This window comes from Lipophrys pholis, assembly GCF_963383615.2.
Source record: "Lipophrys pholis genome assembly, chromosome: 6".
Lineage (NCBI taxonomy): Eukaryota > Metazoa > Chordata > Actinopteri > Blenniiformes > Blenniidae > Lipophrys > Lipophrys pholis.
The window spans coordinates 18,131,209-18,148,224 of record NC_137629.1 but is presented as its reverse complement, the minus strand read 5'-3'; the positions used below and the strand labels follow the sequence as shown (position 1 = coordinate 18,148,224).

Genomic DNA, 17,016 nt, shown 5'->3' with positions numbered 1-17,016 from the left:
ATAAAGTGGCCGGCTAAAGACTGCTCTGAGCTGAGTGTTGCAATTAAGTGCAGTTAAGAGGGTTTAACAGCCAAGGTGCATTTGATTTGCTGAAGGTCGAACCTGTTATTTAACAGTGCGAGTGTTTCGTCACTGGTTGTGATACACTGATGCGTTTAAAAAGAAAAATATCCTCTAAAGTGTCATGATTAATTTTCAGCTCCAGACAGACTACAAGTGCGACTTTGTGAGTGTTCAGGTTATAAATGGATCTTAAGGTATATATTTTTCAGTTTAACTACATGTAGAGACTCACTGGCATGTTTGAAAGTGCTCTCAGTTTATTTTTTTATTCCAATACACTTGACTTGAAATATTTTATGCTGATTTGCCTCCCGAGGACAAGTTTTCCCCCCACGTCGGTGCGGTGATTAACATTAGCCCTCTTGGTCTCTTTTGCAGGAGCCCCCCTGAAAGTGTGTCCGCAGGGTTTCTCCTGCTGCACGCTGGAGATGGAGGAGAAGCTGAGCCAGCAGAGCCACACGGAGATCAAAGAGCCCGTCTCCATTCTTAGCACCAACCTACAATCCACCTTCAAACAGAAGCACGAACACTTTGACAGTAAGCAAACACACTTACACAAACACACCAACCTCTTTGAGGACTCGCATTGTGCTGCCGGTCGCCATGCCCCCCCCCTTGACACTTGCGTTGCACAAGTTTTGACGGACGCTCCCACCTGCCAGGGCACTGCTCGGAGCGGAGACAGTCAGTCTGTGTCCATCAGACCCTGTCCACCTGTCTCTCAGCGTCTCAGCTCCCTGCCTCATCACGCTGCCCCCACCATACCAGCTTCCCAGCTCTCCACATAGACACGCATACTTCAGACGGACCACACACATCCTCAGATTTAGTCTTCTCTGTACTTCCTGTTCCTCTGTGTGTGAGCACATGTGTGTATGCCTGTAAATATTGGGATCGGGTTTCCTCTGCTGAGGGCCGGAGCGCATGGGAACATGCAACAGTGCTGACTCACAGCGGAAACAGCGCAGCTTTCAATCCCCGCAGCCACCCAACCGTGCCGCCGCTGCAGCTCCGTGAAGACAACGTAGACGAAGACGCCGACTCCAATAGAGGGGATCCAGAACTTTCCAAAATCTCTGGAATTCATCTTGTTAAGCGAGATTCTGTGTGTCGGAGTTTGACCAGTGTGTGCATGTGTCTGTGTGTGCTCGCGGGTCAGAGACCCTCAGATCTTATGTGTCTGTGAAAGGCAGCGAGGGCGAGTCAGTAACGGGGAGCGTGTGTATTGCAGCCAGATGTGAAGAGGAATGTGACGTGTCGGAATGCAGTGGCTGCTCGAGTCGTCCTGCCCCTCTTTTTCTTTGCTCTAACTGCCCTTTGTCCCCGTCTCAAGCTTTACTCTCCAAAAAAAAAAAAAAACCCTCTCTTTGCTCCACAGACCCTTCTCTTTCTCCCCACCACTCTCTCTGCTGTGGTTAGATTGTGCACCCATTTTTTTGTGCTCCACTGAATAAGACTTTGGTTCTCCTTGTACATTGTGTGACTATGGTTAATTTTTGATAGACCTTTAAACAGGCTGGGAAAAACCCGTCTGTACGCTCCCGTACGCAGCTATTCCCTCTGAGACATCACGGACACCAACACAGTATGAAGGTTGATGAGTAAAAAGATAATCTCGACATTTGGCATCACTGCAGAGTGCTCGGTCCACAGTTTCGGGAACTGATACCAGAGCCACAGCTGTACTGACAACTTCCTCAGGAGATGTTTTACATAAGTAAAAAAAAACTAAAAACTTTCTGAACAATTGCGGCTTCAGCTGAGAGCCTCTTTCCATGTCAGATTTTGTTGCATAAATGATTTACAATTAAGGATTCTTTCCATAAGACCTCATTCAAGTATCACACAATGTAATCAATGTCAGACCGAAGGCATTTACACAAAAGGTTCATGACTGATAAACAACATCAGAATGTGAAACGCTATCACAGTTTTCACAATTGGTTTGGCTCATTCCCTCAACTGAGAGTGTACTGATCACAACTGAAGAACAACCACAGCTCTGCGGATTGTTTGTAAAAGGTAGTGACTTACTGAACACACTGCAGCCTGTCAGTCTGGGTTCACAGTGGCCCGTTTCTCTGCACAGTAATATATCAGTAATCTAGAGGGTTGGGAAGCAACTTTTGTAACCAGAAGCTCACTGGTATGAATTCCACTGCCTACAGGCCACCTCCTTAACCCACGACTGATCAGGTGGCATCCAGCACAGCAAGCGGCGTAGAAAATTGTGCCAAATCAAAGTTATTGATCATATGATCTGCTGTGGAGACACTGGAACAGAGCACCTGGAATACACCGTCTTTCTTACCCCCACGGTGATAACCAATTAAACCTCAGAGGCTCAGCCGTTTGCAAGCCCTTTACAGGTTATCAGCCTTCAAGTTCATGGAAGTTTGTGGACATTTCGGACGTTTGTTTTGTGACATTTTCACCAAGAATCCACTCATCACTTTGAAAATGATAGATGGGTTGGTGCAACACTGTAAAATAGCGCATATGTACTTATAAATTTGATGAAGGCTCATTTGTTCCCTTCCCTCTCTCCCTTCCTGTGGGGAAGTTCACATTGGTAACTGTAAAAGGAAACAATCCAGACATGTACCAAAGCACGTTTGAAGCAAAAAGGAATCCCAAAGTGTACATTTTTATGATCTTTCGGCAAATTGTTGTTGAAAAAGTTTAGCATCAGCTCAACAATAAGTCAAAGCAAATGAATAAACTGTGTTGTTTTTTTACTTTTATTTAGGTCACTCTGGAGCACTGCTTCTCAATCGCTCTGTTCACGGGCCACGGCTCTGCTCGTTTTATGTCTCCCTGAGCCGTCGTCAAGCTCTGGAGGCCTGTGACAAACATCTATAGGACATGAACGGCGGTGGATTGAGAAGCACTGCTTTAGAGGCAATAATGCACATTGATGACTAATTTCTCAGTTAACTGTTCAAGTAGATTCACACCATAGAATTCCTCCAACAGGGGATCTCTCGCCTCCCTTTCACTTCCTGAAGTCTTAATATAAAGATATGTGAGGCTGAACCATTTCAGATGGCAGGAAAACTTAAGTAGGACTTCAGGAGGTGTCCCACTGGTTTGTACAAGAGACATTTGTAACAAGTAGATCAGATTCGATGACGTCTCTGCGATAGCTCGTGATGGTAGCATCACATTGATGATGTCTAAAAGCTCCAGTGTTCTGAAAGGGTTTGTTATTGGTAGCGATTTAATGGTGTATTTATTGTGATTAGTAAAGCCTCGGTTCAAAAACCAGATCCAACGCGATGTTCAGATGTCATTAGGCACAGTGTGATCTTGTGCGGTCACGGACAAAAGAATAAGAGCAAATGTGGAGGAAAGACTAAAGCTCCATTCTGCTTTTTTCTTTGTCTTTCCCTCCATATACATAAATACATGAAGCAGACAAACAGTTATTTAAGATGGCAGATATGATTCAGTCTTTAGAGACTCTGATCTAAAGATTTTGCTTCTTTACCTATTTGCTTTTGTTTTTTTTTCATAAAACAGTGTATGAATATTCTCCTATCTATAAAGGTGCTTTTATTATGATCATTCCAGATGTTACATTAGAAATGTTTCATCTTTTTACAGATGCAGAAAACATGTGAACGATCCACATCCAAAATTGCACACAGTGGTGTCAGAGAGAAGTTTTTTGTTTGTTTGTTACGAAGTTTCTCCAGTAAAAGTTAGTGTCAAGAGAATTTTGCGAAGCCAAACAGCTGTCATGTTGTGTAGTTGGCCGTCAGGGGGCAGCTGTAAGGATGACCAAGAACACCCGCCCCCCGTGCCCCCTCCTCATCCATGCAGACAGGTCGCTGCTGTCTCTGAACTGTTAGATGTGGGATCTCTTTACAAAGGCCCGCTGTGTTGTCTTCCACCCGGGCCATTACAGCGTCTTTCTCACTGGATACGGTGACAAGCTCGGGTTGCCGTCCTATTATTTCCTGTTGTCACATCGAGACACCCTGAAGGAAGCGCTTCCAGCCGGGGGAAGCGGCACAGGAAGCGCTCATCATGCCGTTACCAGCGGCGACGAGCAGTGACATGAGCTAACCGCCCGCAAAGAGCGGCGCGCGTTCAACTCCAAGATGGGTGCAACAACATGCAGCCGCGCTGCAACAAACTCAGGAAGTGGTGTGTGTGATTAGGCATGCTCTCATCATGCGCCTGGAGCGAGGAGTCATGGCCAATTAAGAGCCGAGCCAGAAATAGTTCTCCCCTCTCTGTGTCTCGTCACTGCATGTTTGTCCTGGCCTCAGCCCCGTCTGTCCCGTTGCAGTGACCCTGTCCAGCAGAGCAAGTCTATGTCTGGGATTTAAGCGCCTGGATTAAGGCCCCTTCCCTCCAGACACACACACACAACAAGAGACATCCATCTAAAGCACTGAGAACCAGCAGCAGGAGGGACAGAATCTCATCCTCTGAGAAAAGGGAGAAGCCCAGGGACTAATTGGCACAAATAGGATGCAATTACTGCCTGGGCTGGGGACTGGGAGGAGCAGAGTTTATAGGGGCGCCGGTGGGAGGTGTGAGGGAGCTCCACGGTGGAGGAAGTAGGAGGGAGGAGTGGGAGGAGATCGGTCAGCTCCTCTGTTTCTGTGATGGATTGGGCCTAAGATCACTCTACATAATTTAGGGCTTTCTCTGCAACATGTGGAAATAGCGACAGGGTGGTGGTGGTGGTGGTGGTGGTGGTGGTGAGGGGCAAGAAGAAAAAGACACAAACTCTCAGGCAGGAGTCGTCTCTCTTTCCATGCTTTCCGCCCACGTAACCTTTCACCCAGTTTCCCTAGACCATTGGCCGTGAGTGAGGGGCGCATATTTAATGGAAACTCCTGAGGGAGTGTGCTGCTCCGCAGCCTGTTGGCAGGCGACGTCGTGTCATAAACTGTTTTTAATGACAATGCAAGCTGCCTGGGTAATGCTGCTCATGCCTCAGACCCCAACGTCTCGGGCCGGAGAGCCTCTGCAGCGCCTCCCCTTCTGCTACCGCCACTCGCACACATTCTGCCCAGGACCCTCCCTTCTTAAACTCATTATTGGGTTTATCTGTTTAGCATGCACGCATTACTGCCCTAATAAACTGTGGAAAGGAAATAGAGAAGTTAGGGGTTATCCTCATGCTTCACCCCCCCCCCCCCCCCCTCCTCCCCAACTCATTGGCCTCCATTCACTGACTTTCAGCTTGTGGGTACTATGACATTCCAGGAATCGGGGGGTTGGACCATTTTTGTTTTAATCTCTATCAATGGAGCGTGGAGCTTGGTGCCCTCTCCCCCAGTGTGTGTGTGTGTGTATGTGTGTGTGTGCGCGCGCCTGTGTGTGCCTGCGTGTGTGTGAATTGTGTTGGAGTGGAGGGAGGATGGGGATGGAGGGGCTGCAGTGTTTCCGGTATCCTTGGCAACGCAGTAGGGATTTGGAGTTAAAAAATCCCTCAACTTAACCCACCCCGAGCCATGCTCAGCCCTCCCCTCATTTTTTCTTTTTAGTGTGTCAGTCTGAAGTGGAAGTGACAGCACTACGTGGGGACTGTGCGTGTGTGTGTGTGTGTGTGTGTGTGTGTGTGTGTGTGTGTGTGTGTGTGTGTGTGTGTGTGTGTGTGTGTGTGTGTGTGTGTGTGTGTGTGTGTGTGTGTGTGTGTGTGTGTGTGTGTGTGTGTGTGTGTGTGTGTGTGTGTGTGTGTGTGTGTGTGTGTGTTAGTGTGCTGGTGGCAGAGAGTGTTTAGTGACTCTCTTCAAATTTATGGGAACTTTACATTTCAAAGCCAGTCAGTGGGCACCCACATACACTCCAGCAGGACGGAAAGGGGGCGGGGCTAAGTGTGTGTTCGCACGCATGTAAGACTGAAGGTGAATTTTTCCTCTTCTTTTTTTCTGAGACTCTGAGGAATTCTCATTTTGTTCAGATTAAGAACGTGTAAAGGGTGGGGAGGTTTCCATGGGAGAGGGGGGACCTGGATTATTGGGGGTGGGGTAAGGTGGGGGGTGATGGACATTCCTTAGGATGAAGTAGGTCATTGTTCCCTGTCTCTACTGAAGAGAGCTCTCTGAAGGAACTGATGAAGTGAAAGCAGTGGACAGAGGGGGTGATGCAGAACGGGGGGGGGGGGGGGGGGGTACAGGTCCATATACGGGAGGAGGGGAGAGGGGGTCGCATTATTCAGTAATCCTATTGAAAATGTCTCTGAAGGACAGTCCAAGAGAAGCCGGCCAGAAAGGAGAGCGAATGGAATGTGACAACGGAAAAATGCCATTGATGGTGGTCAGTTTGAAGCAGATTGATGTGGAGAGACGTCCTACGTGAATGGAGGGTCTGCAGATACGAGTGAGCATGACGGAGATGCTCCGGGCTCCCTCTCCCCCTCCTCCTCCTCCTCCAATCCCCGCTTCACCTCCCAAAATGCATTCCTCTGCCTTGAATTGAAGATTTTATGTTCAGACAGGATCCTCATGATCATTTGACTTATTCAAACAACTATGAGCTTCTGTGGTTTGGAGGAAGAAGCCTGCAGAGTCCAACAGAAAGCCACAAACGGTCCTCATCACATGCCGAGAAGTCTTCCACAGTCCAGGATAATTCACTTAGTTGTATTTGTTGCAGCCAGCCCTGAGTTATTTGATGCTGCTCCTCCTTTAGCTTCTTGGCTCAGCCTGAACTGTGACCGCATACATACCACATATGTATTTGTCAGCAGACTGCAGAACCAAACCAGAATGTAGCAACCTAGTGCGTGTTGAGTTTTTTTTGTTGTTTTTGTCCCCCCGTGGAAATTTGGGTTGCCGAATCCACGTGTCACTTTTTTTTTTCTTTTTTTTTCTTTTCTTTTTTTAAAGATGTAACATCACATGGGCTTCAGGCATTAAGGTTGTGCTTTGAAATGGTGGTTTTGTCAGCAGTGTGGAAGCAGCAGTGCTTCAGTTGTTTCCATCCATCATGGTCACGTTGGAGTCTGTGCATACCAAAGACTTGAACCTCGCGGTGTGTTTGTGTGCCGTCTGAAGCTGCATCATGGCATAAACACACAGCTTGATCCTCTCAAAACATGACAAATCAATTTCGGGAGATGTTGGGCAGAAGATTGATCAAATCAGCTCTCAGTCTCTGTAAATCTTCCCGGCAGGATGTTAGCATTCGCACCAAATTCAATTTCCTATCATGACGTCTTATAAGACAAATTCCCTCGCTGTGTAGACACACGCTGAAACGTTAACGTCAGATTCCCTCCCCCCTTTCTTTGGTCACCGTGGGCTTTGGGCATCCCAGCAAACCGCTCCTCTCTTTCTTCTCCCCGCAGAGTTTTTCCGTGAGCTTTTGAAGAAGGCGGAGGCTTCGCTACACAGCATGTTCGTGCGGACATACGGCATGATGTACGTGCAGAACGCCGAGCTGTTCAAGAACTTCTTCCAGTCCCTGACGAGGTACTACGTGTCCGGCAGCTCCGCCGTCAACCTGGACTATACGCTGTCGGACTTCTGGGCCGAGTTGCTGGAGAGGATGTTCCGGCTGGTCAACGTCCAGTACGAGTTCAGCGACTCCTACATGGAGTGTGTCAGCCGGCACACGGAGCAGCTGCAGCCGTTCGGCGACGTGCCGCGAAAGGTCCGCATCCACCTGACCAGGGCCTTCATCGCCGCGCGAACCTTCACTCGCGGCCTGGGGCTCATGCCCGAGGTGGTCAACAAAGTTGCCACGGTAAGCGCCTCGGTTCCGTGCGCACTCAGGAAACATGAACACATTCGCTCAAACAGATTCGCACTCTACCAGCGCCACCTTTAAGATTAACAGTTAACTGGATAATCTTAATGAAAAGGTTTTCCCTTAAAGAGCGAGCCATCCCTCTGATTAGTGTCTGACTTCATATCGTTAAGCTCTGGACTCTCTACACTGTTTCTGATAACAAAAACCACACTGGCTGCTCTGGGATGTCCTGTTTTTTTTCCCCCTGCAATGTTCGATTCATTAACAATTATTCAGCTTTGAAGAGTCGGCCTTTAAAATTAATGGCCGTGCTTGTGCAGCGCTCGTGCTGGTGCTGGTGCTGGATGGACGGGATTCTTTTGCTGAGGCGCAGTGAAAACGATGTGTTAACCGCCCACCCTCCTCCTCCTCCTCCTCCTCCTCCTCCTCCCCCCCCCCCCCCCCCCCCCCCCCCCCCCACCCTTCAGGTCAGCGCCTCTCCCAGCTGTGTGCGAGCGGCCATGAAGATGCTGTACTGTCCATACTGCTCCGGCCAAGTGGCCCTGAAGCCGTGCCAGAATTACTGCCTGAATGTGATGCGGGGGTGCCTGGCCAACCAGGCTGACTTGGACACTGAGTGGAACAATTTCCTCGGTAAGTGGGCAACATGCGAACAAGGACACCCCCTCCAACTGTTCTCCAACCAGCCTGACCATTAAAATAGTTTGATCTGGGAAAACGCTCACAATGCCTCCTGCTTCTGGGTTTATCTCTGATTCTGTACGGATCTCCAGAGAGATTGTTTGTATCATGTAATCCACTCCCTCAACGGCATGACATCAGATATTCTTACAATGAGGAATGTCAACTTGTCGTACAATTGCACAATGTTAATTGTGAGAAATCAAGCATGAACATGTTCCCCTTTCATTTGTGTCTTGTCGAGGTAAAGGGAGACATAAGGGCAGGACAACGTCGCAGCCTTTAGAACGAATGCAGCTCTTGAGTTGTGTAAACACAAAACAAGATCAGTTTGGTTTTACTCAGGGTGGTGCACATTTTCACTATTCTTCAGTGTGTATTGAATCCATCTTGCATGTCAGAGTCTGGTGGCAGAACCATGTTTAGTGGCACGTGTATGTGCTCCACATGTCACTGCCTGGCTGCTGCTTCAAGCTCACTTTACTGGCACACAGCATCATATTCCTTGGGATGTGCCGCCACCTAGTGGTAACTTGACGTAACATCACATCACAATGAAAAACATACTGTTTTATACTATGGTCTGTTTATCTATTGTAATTAGTCAGATTATCTAAGGGTGGCAAGATAGGAAATGTTACTCTTTTAACTTATTTCACTTGTCTGTAATTAATTTGTGTGTTTTTACTCCAAATAAATTAACTCAAACTCAACCGTTTGTGTTTGAAATAAGTATAAAAGTAAAGTCCGACCAGGGATTGCTGGTTTCTAGATAATGTTTTGTGGCTCTAACCGGTGATCCAAGTTTAATTGTGATCTGTGTCTTTGGTCACTATTTAACTAAACTAATAGTAATATAAACTAATATAAATCCCCTTGGGGAAAGTCCTTTTCGGCATTAACCAATCCTATTTAGCTGTTGTATCCACACTTAGAGTATCACAACAACAATGATAGTAATAATAACGTGTACTCATTTATGTGACTATAAACCCAAAGCCCTCGCTCGAAAAAGGTTTTTACGTTTGTACTTTTTTTATTATCTCTCACGTGTTGCTTGTGAGTAAAGTTTTTGACCTGCTGGTTTTCAGATGCCATGATCAGTCTCGCCGAGAGGCTCGAAGGTCCTTTCAATTTCGAGTCCATCGTGGAGCCCATCGACGTGAAGATTTCCGACGCCATCATGAACATGCAGGAGAACAGCATGCAAGTGTCGCAGAAAGTCAGTTCCCCTTTTCTGCTTCCGCCACGGCAACAAGCGATTGAGTGAAAGAGGAGACTCAGATTTACTCTGTGCTCGTTGTTGTTCAGGTTTTCCAAGGATGTGGGACCCCAAAGCAGAGCCCGGCCTTCCGCTCCGCACGTTCAGTCAAAGAAACCACCTTTACCGGCCGCTTTCGTCCATACAGTCCTGATGCCAGGCCGACCTCCGCTGCTGGGACGAGTCTGGATCGATTGGTAAGAACAGGGAAAACTCAGAACATAGACTAGTTACTAGTTGGTTCAACAGCACCAAGCTGCTAACCGCTACACCACTGTGTGATCCATTCATCATCAGTACAATAATAATGATGAATGTCTTCACCGCGGGACTCTGGAATTGCTGAATTCATACTTGACCTTTAATTGTTCCTCCTGTGTGTTGACAGACAGTTGATGTGAAGAAGAAGCTGAGACTCGCTAAGAAGTTCTGGTCCACGTTGCCCGACACGGTGTGTACAGGGGAGAGGATTGCACCGGGCGACGAGTGCTGGAACGGCACCGCCCAAAGCAGGTAAGAAACTCACCCGTCGTGTGTTCGCATCTTCAGCTTATTGCCTTTGTCTTGACGCTTGACGCTCCCTCTGCATAGGTACGAGTCTGTCGTCATCGGCAACGGGCTGGCCAATCAGGGATCAAACCCCGACGTGGAAGTGGACATAACGAAGCCGGACCGAGTGATTCGCAGTCAGATTGCCGTCCTGAGGGAGATGACGAGCTGGCTCAAAGCGGCGTACCTCGGCACCGACATCTCGGTGGATGCCGGTGAGTGTTTTTCATCCTCTGCTTCCTCACGTCACACACGGCAAGCCGCTGAAACAGACTCGACACTCATATTGTTACGTAGTGCACCATGATGTAGAACTCATGTGTTTCGTGGCTTAATGTTTGGCTATTTCATCATTGCTAAATGTACGTGCACAGTAACGACGGCACACCTTCACCCCCGTGTCCCCCTCTTCCCTTCGGTCTTTCCAGAGGAGGACGGCAGTGGCGACGAGGAGAGCGGCAGCGGCTGCGACTCTCCGCCTTGCGACACGGACCAGGACATCTACTTCTCCACCCCTCCAAATCCCGGCAGTCCCCGGGTGAATCAGGTGCAGAGCAAGTCGTCGGCCGGGGCGGCCTCCCGGGGAAGCATGGCGCTGGCGCTCTGCGGGCTGGCCGTCGCTCTGCTCGCTCCCCACTGGAGATAAAACTGGCTGGGCAGAGGAAGAGTGACCAGGAATAATGAAGCGAACGGGGGGGAAAACTGTCAAGAGAGACTTTCAAGAAAGGAAAAAAAAGAAAAAAGACTGCCTTCTGGACCTCAGACTGTCCGTCTTGGAGGAGGGGGGGGGGGGGGGACTCTTCTTAATATTACAATAACTTCGCTATTAACTATTTGTATGTTTTAAGGACATCAGTGTACAGCAATATGATTTCTCTTGCAAGACATCCACCCTTCCCCCCCCCCCCACAGATACACGTGTACCCAGGTGGCTCGGTTGAAGCCAACTTCTGGTTCTGCTTACAACATTGCAAACATTATAATTGTCTTGTTCTGGCAATTTGATCTCGTCATCCAATGTGTGCCTTCTTCAGTGATTGCCATCAGATAACTAAATAATTAGCGAGCTGTCTGCTTGAACACAACGTGCCTGTATTGGGACCGATCCTCGTTCTTCCCACCATCCAGACACCACCCGAATTAATCATGGGACGTTGTGATAAAGGGGTTAAGTATTCATCGCGGCCGTTTTGCTCGTTATGGACGAATGCTCCCAAGTGTTTGTGCAACATCAGCCGGCCGTCGAGCAGCTTCAGTTGAGATGGTTTTTGTGGTTAAGGAGCTGAGCGGAGAGGACGATGTCACAAGCAGAGGTTATTTCTGTTTGTCCCAGAGACGGAATCAGTCTTTAGAAGAGCCCACGCGGCTCTCGGCGAGCCCGAACATGCATCATCGCTATGTACACTATTTCAACCTCACGCGTAACCTCCTCATTAATGTTAATAGTTTCATCGGTTTTTAGCAGTTCCACAGTGAAGTCATACCTCATGCATACTCTCATTGTCAATGCAATCTGGTGGTGTGGAGTTGGAAAGTGTCTGATAGAGTTCGATACGTGGCTGGTGTCTTCCCCTGCCGTCGCACCTGAAGAAGGCAAAAGCTGACAAGTCCTGAAAGTCCTTTTTTTTTTTTTTTTTTTTTTTTTTGGGTACTGTAAGCTCAGTTTGGCACAGAAGATCTGACTCTACACAGTCTTTCTCTTTGGAACAGAAAAAGGTGGCGGCATGTGTGCTCATCCAGCCAGAGAACAGGAGCAAGAGACAGTGTTGTGATCAGATGGAAGCAAGAAAAGATTATTTTAATACAGGGTTTTATGTGGAGGAGATGTTGTAATTTTAGCTATTTTTGGTATGAAGATATATATTAGGTACTACAGTGGATTTTACTGCTAGATTTAGGTGGTGGAAGAGGACAATGTGCACAGATGATGGGGGCACTTTGGTCAGTGTCCAGTGTTTTTTTTTTTGTTTTTTTAAGCCTTTTTTGGGGTTTTATTAGCCCACATTCCCCATCCCACAACACACACTTGTACCTCTTTAATGGCCTGTGACACTATAAATGGACTCAACCTGACCGATTTGATCTACCTATCCTCTTCCTAACATTCTCACCATTTCAGCCGCAGGAGGAATGTCCCAGGTATCGCCACCATCACTGCTAAAACGAGTGCAATGGAAGGTGTCGGATGCTTATGTGTCTTTGGTACATCGGCATCTTCTAATGGTAACAGAAAAGACCGTAGACGCTGTATAATCAGCCCGGACAAGTACACAAGTACACTGTTCCCACCTGAGAAGCACAATGAAAGAGATTTTTGGGTGTATTCCGATTTGATAATCAGGTGTGTAAGTTACATGACCTGGCCGTTTCATCTCTGAAATGATGGCAGCCTTCAGTGGCTTGTTGTACATTAACTTATGCATCTAGTTTATAGTCACTGCAAGCACGCTGTAGTACTGAGAGATTATCCAAAACACGAACCAGGAGACTTTGAAATGCACGCTTTAGGTGAGGGGGGGGGGATTCTTTAATTTATTGAATTGATTGTTTTGGGGGCTTTAAATATTCAGTCTGTAAAATTCAACGACAAAAAAAACGTTTTGAAACAATTATATTTGTTAGAAACCTAAAGAAAGAATCTTATTTTGCTTTTTGTTTGGCTTTGGAAATGACAGGTTGATTGTAAGATTAGATAAGTTTGTCCCCCCCCCCAAAAAAAAACAAAACTAAAACAAGAAACATCAATCAGACTTTGAAGGATTAGACGAAACATCTATGCAACCTGAATGAAACACTCCGGCCTTTCTTTTCTTTTCTTTTTTTAATTCAATCATGAAGCTGTGCTTCAAGCAGCTCGATCAGGCATTACTCCCGGTTTTGTGTCCTACCAACATTTCTACAAGAGCTTCTGCATGTGTTTGTGTCACGTGGAGGAGCTGTCTCGAGTGTTTCTGAGAGTCAGAGGAAACGTTCTGGGTGATGGTGATAGATGTCTGTGCTTGCGGGCCAGGGCAGAAGCGATTTTTTTTTTTTTAATTTTTTTTTTTTTTTTGGGGTGCCTTTTTATTCGGGCTGGCGGGGAAAGAGGAGGAGACGGTCCAGCCGCTGGATGTTGCTCGTTCAAGCCGCAGAGCAACGTCAGAGCGACGACTGAAACGTTGAGGTCAGGGGAGGTGCTGAAACCTCTCCCGTCTGCCTTTGGCCCACAAGAACAGAGAGGACTCGCTGTCGGAGGAGACGGCGAGTGAGCGACTGAGAAGAATGGAAAAAAAAATGTGTAAATATACAGAGCAGCCGTTTTTAGATGTCTCTAAAAGAGGCCTTAACAGTACACCAGATTTTTACATGTCAGAGTATCTCCTAAATGTTATGAAAAAAAAAAAAAACCAAGATGAGATAGATGTTAAATTGTAAGAGAAAATGTATATTAAACATGTCTTAGTCTTGTTGAAATAAAGACTGCCAATATTTAAGTGGGTGTGTGAATGTTTCCTTTCCTTTCATTTGAAGCTGAATATGGAAGAGCAGTGGCTGTTGGTCACCTGGAGAAGAGAGAAGTATGAGGGAACCAAGCCAAGAGGAGCCCTGTACACCGAGGTCCTCCAGTGAGTGGAGCTCGTCACACTGGTGAAGGCCACTCACTGGATGACCTCAAAGCTCTCGGCTACGAAAACCTGTCCGTTGTCCGCGTCCGGCAGGTTCTCCGCTCATTAAGGTGTGTTAACCGTTAAATAGCTCTCGGTGCACAGTGATTGTAGTTTGAAATCCAATCCTTCGAATCAATAATGCTCAAAAAGCGTGTACCGTCAGTACTGGATGAGCCCCGCAGCTCGTTAAGCGGCACCTGAATGCATCACTCAAAGCCGTCATCTATAAAGCGGCGTTTTAACTTTGCTTATTTATTTTCAGAAATACGTTTCTGAAAACCGTATTTCCGTATTTGTAAAGGTAAACCGTATTTGTTGAAGGTTTTTTGTGTCCTGGGCTAAGAACTGCTTGAGGAAGCCGGTCTGGAAGCAGCGGCTTTCCCATTGGACAGTTAGAGCTGTTGCTTTAGCTGATAGGTCCAAGGGCCTGCAGCCATAGATGTACAGTAGAACCTCTGCATCCATACTACACTCCAGCGCATGTTTAGACTCTGCCCTTAAAGCCTCTGCCTCCTGATACCACCCTGCAGGGAAATGACTTGTCCTCTCCGAGTGATACTTCAGCATCGCTCAGGGCTTTTTTAAGCTGGCCTATCCTCGGGTAGCACTTGGATCGACCCACCAAAGAAAGCTCCTCGTCAGGCTTTAAAGTCAAGGCTCTTGTGAATTTGTCCTCCATAGCGTTTTCATATTCACCTTTACAGAACATCCAACTTCCATTTGCCATAGAATCTTTGGAGATGCCTTTAAGCTTTTCACTTTTGAGGTCTGTGTTTCACATCTTTTGAAAGTTACAAAACAAATTTGTGATCAAATCAAGCAGTTAATCACTTGGTATCCTCGCTAGAGCAAATAATATATACTGAGGGGGATGCCGTTCACTCACCTCCTCACTTCTTTGTTTTGCAGGCACCAAAGAAACCCACAGCCCACACATAATTAACATACACAGGCATGTTTGTTTGGATATTTGTGAAGCTAATTCATGTATTCTGCTTCCAAAAAGCTGCTTCACTGAAAATCTATTCCAACTCTACATGGCAAATCTTAAAAATCTCTTGATGAGGAATCTATTTAGGGATCGAGAGCGAAAGGCGGCCTGCAGGCCAGGACCATATTGTATTTCGTCCGTTTCTTATTGTTTCTTCTCCTTACGCGGTTTTGATAAAGCTAAATCAGCAAGAAAAGTCATTCGGAGATTGGAATCCGATCAAACTGACAAAAGTAATAAAAAATGCAATGGGAGAAGTTAAAGATGTAAAGGTGTTAGGAAATGGATCACTGCTGATCTTTTGTAACGACGGAACGCAGCAAGGCGAAGCATTAGGAATAAATAAGATGGAAGGGAAAGGAGTGACTTGTTCTCCTCCTGAAGATAAAAGAGGAGCTTCGGGAGTCATTACGGGTCCAGTATTCCAACAGGAGTGACAACTGATGAGATTAAACAAAACGTAAAAGGAGCAAAGATTCTGGATGTAAACAGACTGAAGATGAACAGAAATGGTGAAAAACTCGACAGTTTATCTGTAATGATCAGATTTAAAGAACAGGTGCTGCCAGACTAAAATACACATCGGGTTCATGATCTATGGAGTGAGAGCGTATATTCCACCACCACTGAGGTGTTTTAAATGCCAGAAATACGGACACATAGCGGCAGTATGCAAAGGGAAGCAGAGGTGTGGAAGGGAAGCAGGTCTACATGAATACGGGATGTGTGAAGAAGGAGCAAAACTAAAGTGTTGCAGCTGTGGAGCGGAGCATCCGTGGGCTTATGGAGGCTGTGAGGCAGGGAAGTGCAGAGAATCAAAGTAGTACAGGGAATATCATACACAGACGCAGTGAAGAAGGGTGGGGACAATCAGACAGGACCCAGCAACAAATGTAAACATTGAAAAGCCGTGTAAAGGGTGTACTAGAAGTAAGGACGAGATGTCAACGGTGAGCAAGAAGGACTTCATCCTATTTATGGTAGAAGTGATAAACTGGGTGGATTTTAATGCTCATAGTACATTATGGGGAACTAAAGGGACTGATAGAAATAGTTTAGCTATAGAAGAGTTCTTAGAAGAAAATCAAATGGTTTGTATTAATGATGGAAGAGGTACAAGATATAACAGCTCAACACATTCTGAAAGTGCCATAGATTTAACTCTTATATCCTCTGTTGTTGCATTTATCACAACGTGGTGTGTACTAAATCAATCAACGGGTCGGGAGTGATCACTATGAGGATAGATAGAAACTCGGATTGGTGTTTAGCCAAACCAGGATAAAGGGAAAAGACCAGTGAGATGTCTCGCAATTGGAAAAGCTTTCCAGTTGCGAGTGAGGACAGAAGCAGGAATATTGAGAAGGGAGATATAGAAAACATTGAGGAATTCAACGAGGCTATAGAACAAGCTGTGGAGCAAACAATCCCAGAAACAAAAGGATGAGAGATGTAATAAAGCAATTAAGGCAAGAAATAAAGCATTTAGACTTCTTAAAAGACATCATACGTTTGAAACGTTAATTCAATGTAAAACAAAGCCCAAGCAGGAGTCTGGAAACATATAAAGATAGCAAAGCGTACATACTGGAGACAATCTTGTAATGGGATACGGAGAGAAACACAGCTAACAGATATATGGGGAAGGTTCGGAAAATGAACGGAGTAGAAAATAACTCTGGATTAGTAGCACTACATGTTGGTAGTAATTGGAGGAGGAAGAGCAGAGGTGTCAGCAGGAGCATTTGTGAGAATTCCTACTTCTGAGAATTTAACGGAAAGAGCAAGGATGAGTAAGCAAGAAGTGATGAAACCGAATTTAGGAATAAAAGACAAAAGACAAGATTCAGACCAAGAAATAGATGTACCATCCAGCTTACATGAACTTAGGAGATCAGTTGGGATGGAATGAGTGATGGAGCAGTAGGGGTGTTAAAACTATTCAATAAAATATGGGATATGGGGAAAGTTCCAGATCAGTGGAAGGAAGCAGTAATAATACCAATAGCAAAGCCGTGGAAGGATCCATCACATCCAGCAAACTGTAGACCTATAGCACTGACATGGCAGTTTGGGAAAACTATTGAGAAAATGGTGATGGAAAGATT

General features: G+C 46.3%; 1 protein-coding gene across 1 annotated transcript in view; it reads left to right on the top strand.

Annotated features, from left to right (window-relative positions):
• The window catches only part of gpc4 (glypican 4), a 30,568-nt gene extending 19,294 nt beyond the window's left edge, over window positions 1–11,274 (top strand). Inside the window, exons 2-9 of the mRNA XM_080465025.1 lie at window positions 442–600; window positions 7,376–7,773; window positions 8,247–8,412; window positions 9,552–9,682; window positions 9,772–9,918; window positions 10,110–10,234; window positions 10,313–10,485; window positions 10,699–11,274. Of these exons, the coding sequence (XP_080321151.1) occupies window positions 442–600; window positions 7,376–7,773; window positions 8,247–8,412; window positions 9,552–9,682; window positions 9,772–9,918; window positions 10,110–10,234; window positions 10,313–10,485; window positions 10,699–10,916 (1,517 nt within the window). The 3' untranslated portion in view covers window positions 10,917–11,274. The remainder of the gene's footprint in view (window positions 1–441; window positions 601–7,375; window positions 7,774–8,246; window positions 8,413–9,551; window positions 9,683–9,771; window positions 9,919–10,109; window positions 10,235–10,312; window positions 10,486–10,698) is intronic.
• The last annotated feature ends 5,742 nt before the right edge of the window (window positions 11,275–17,016 follow it).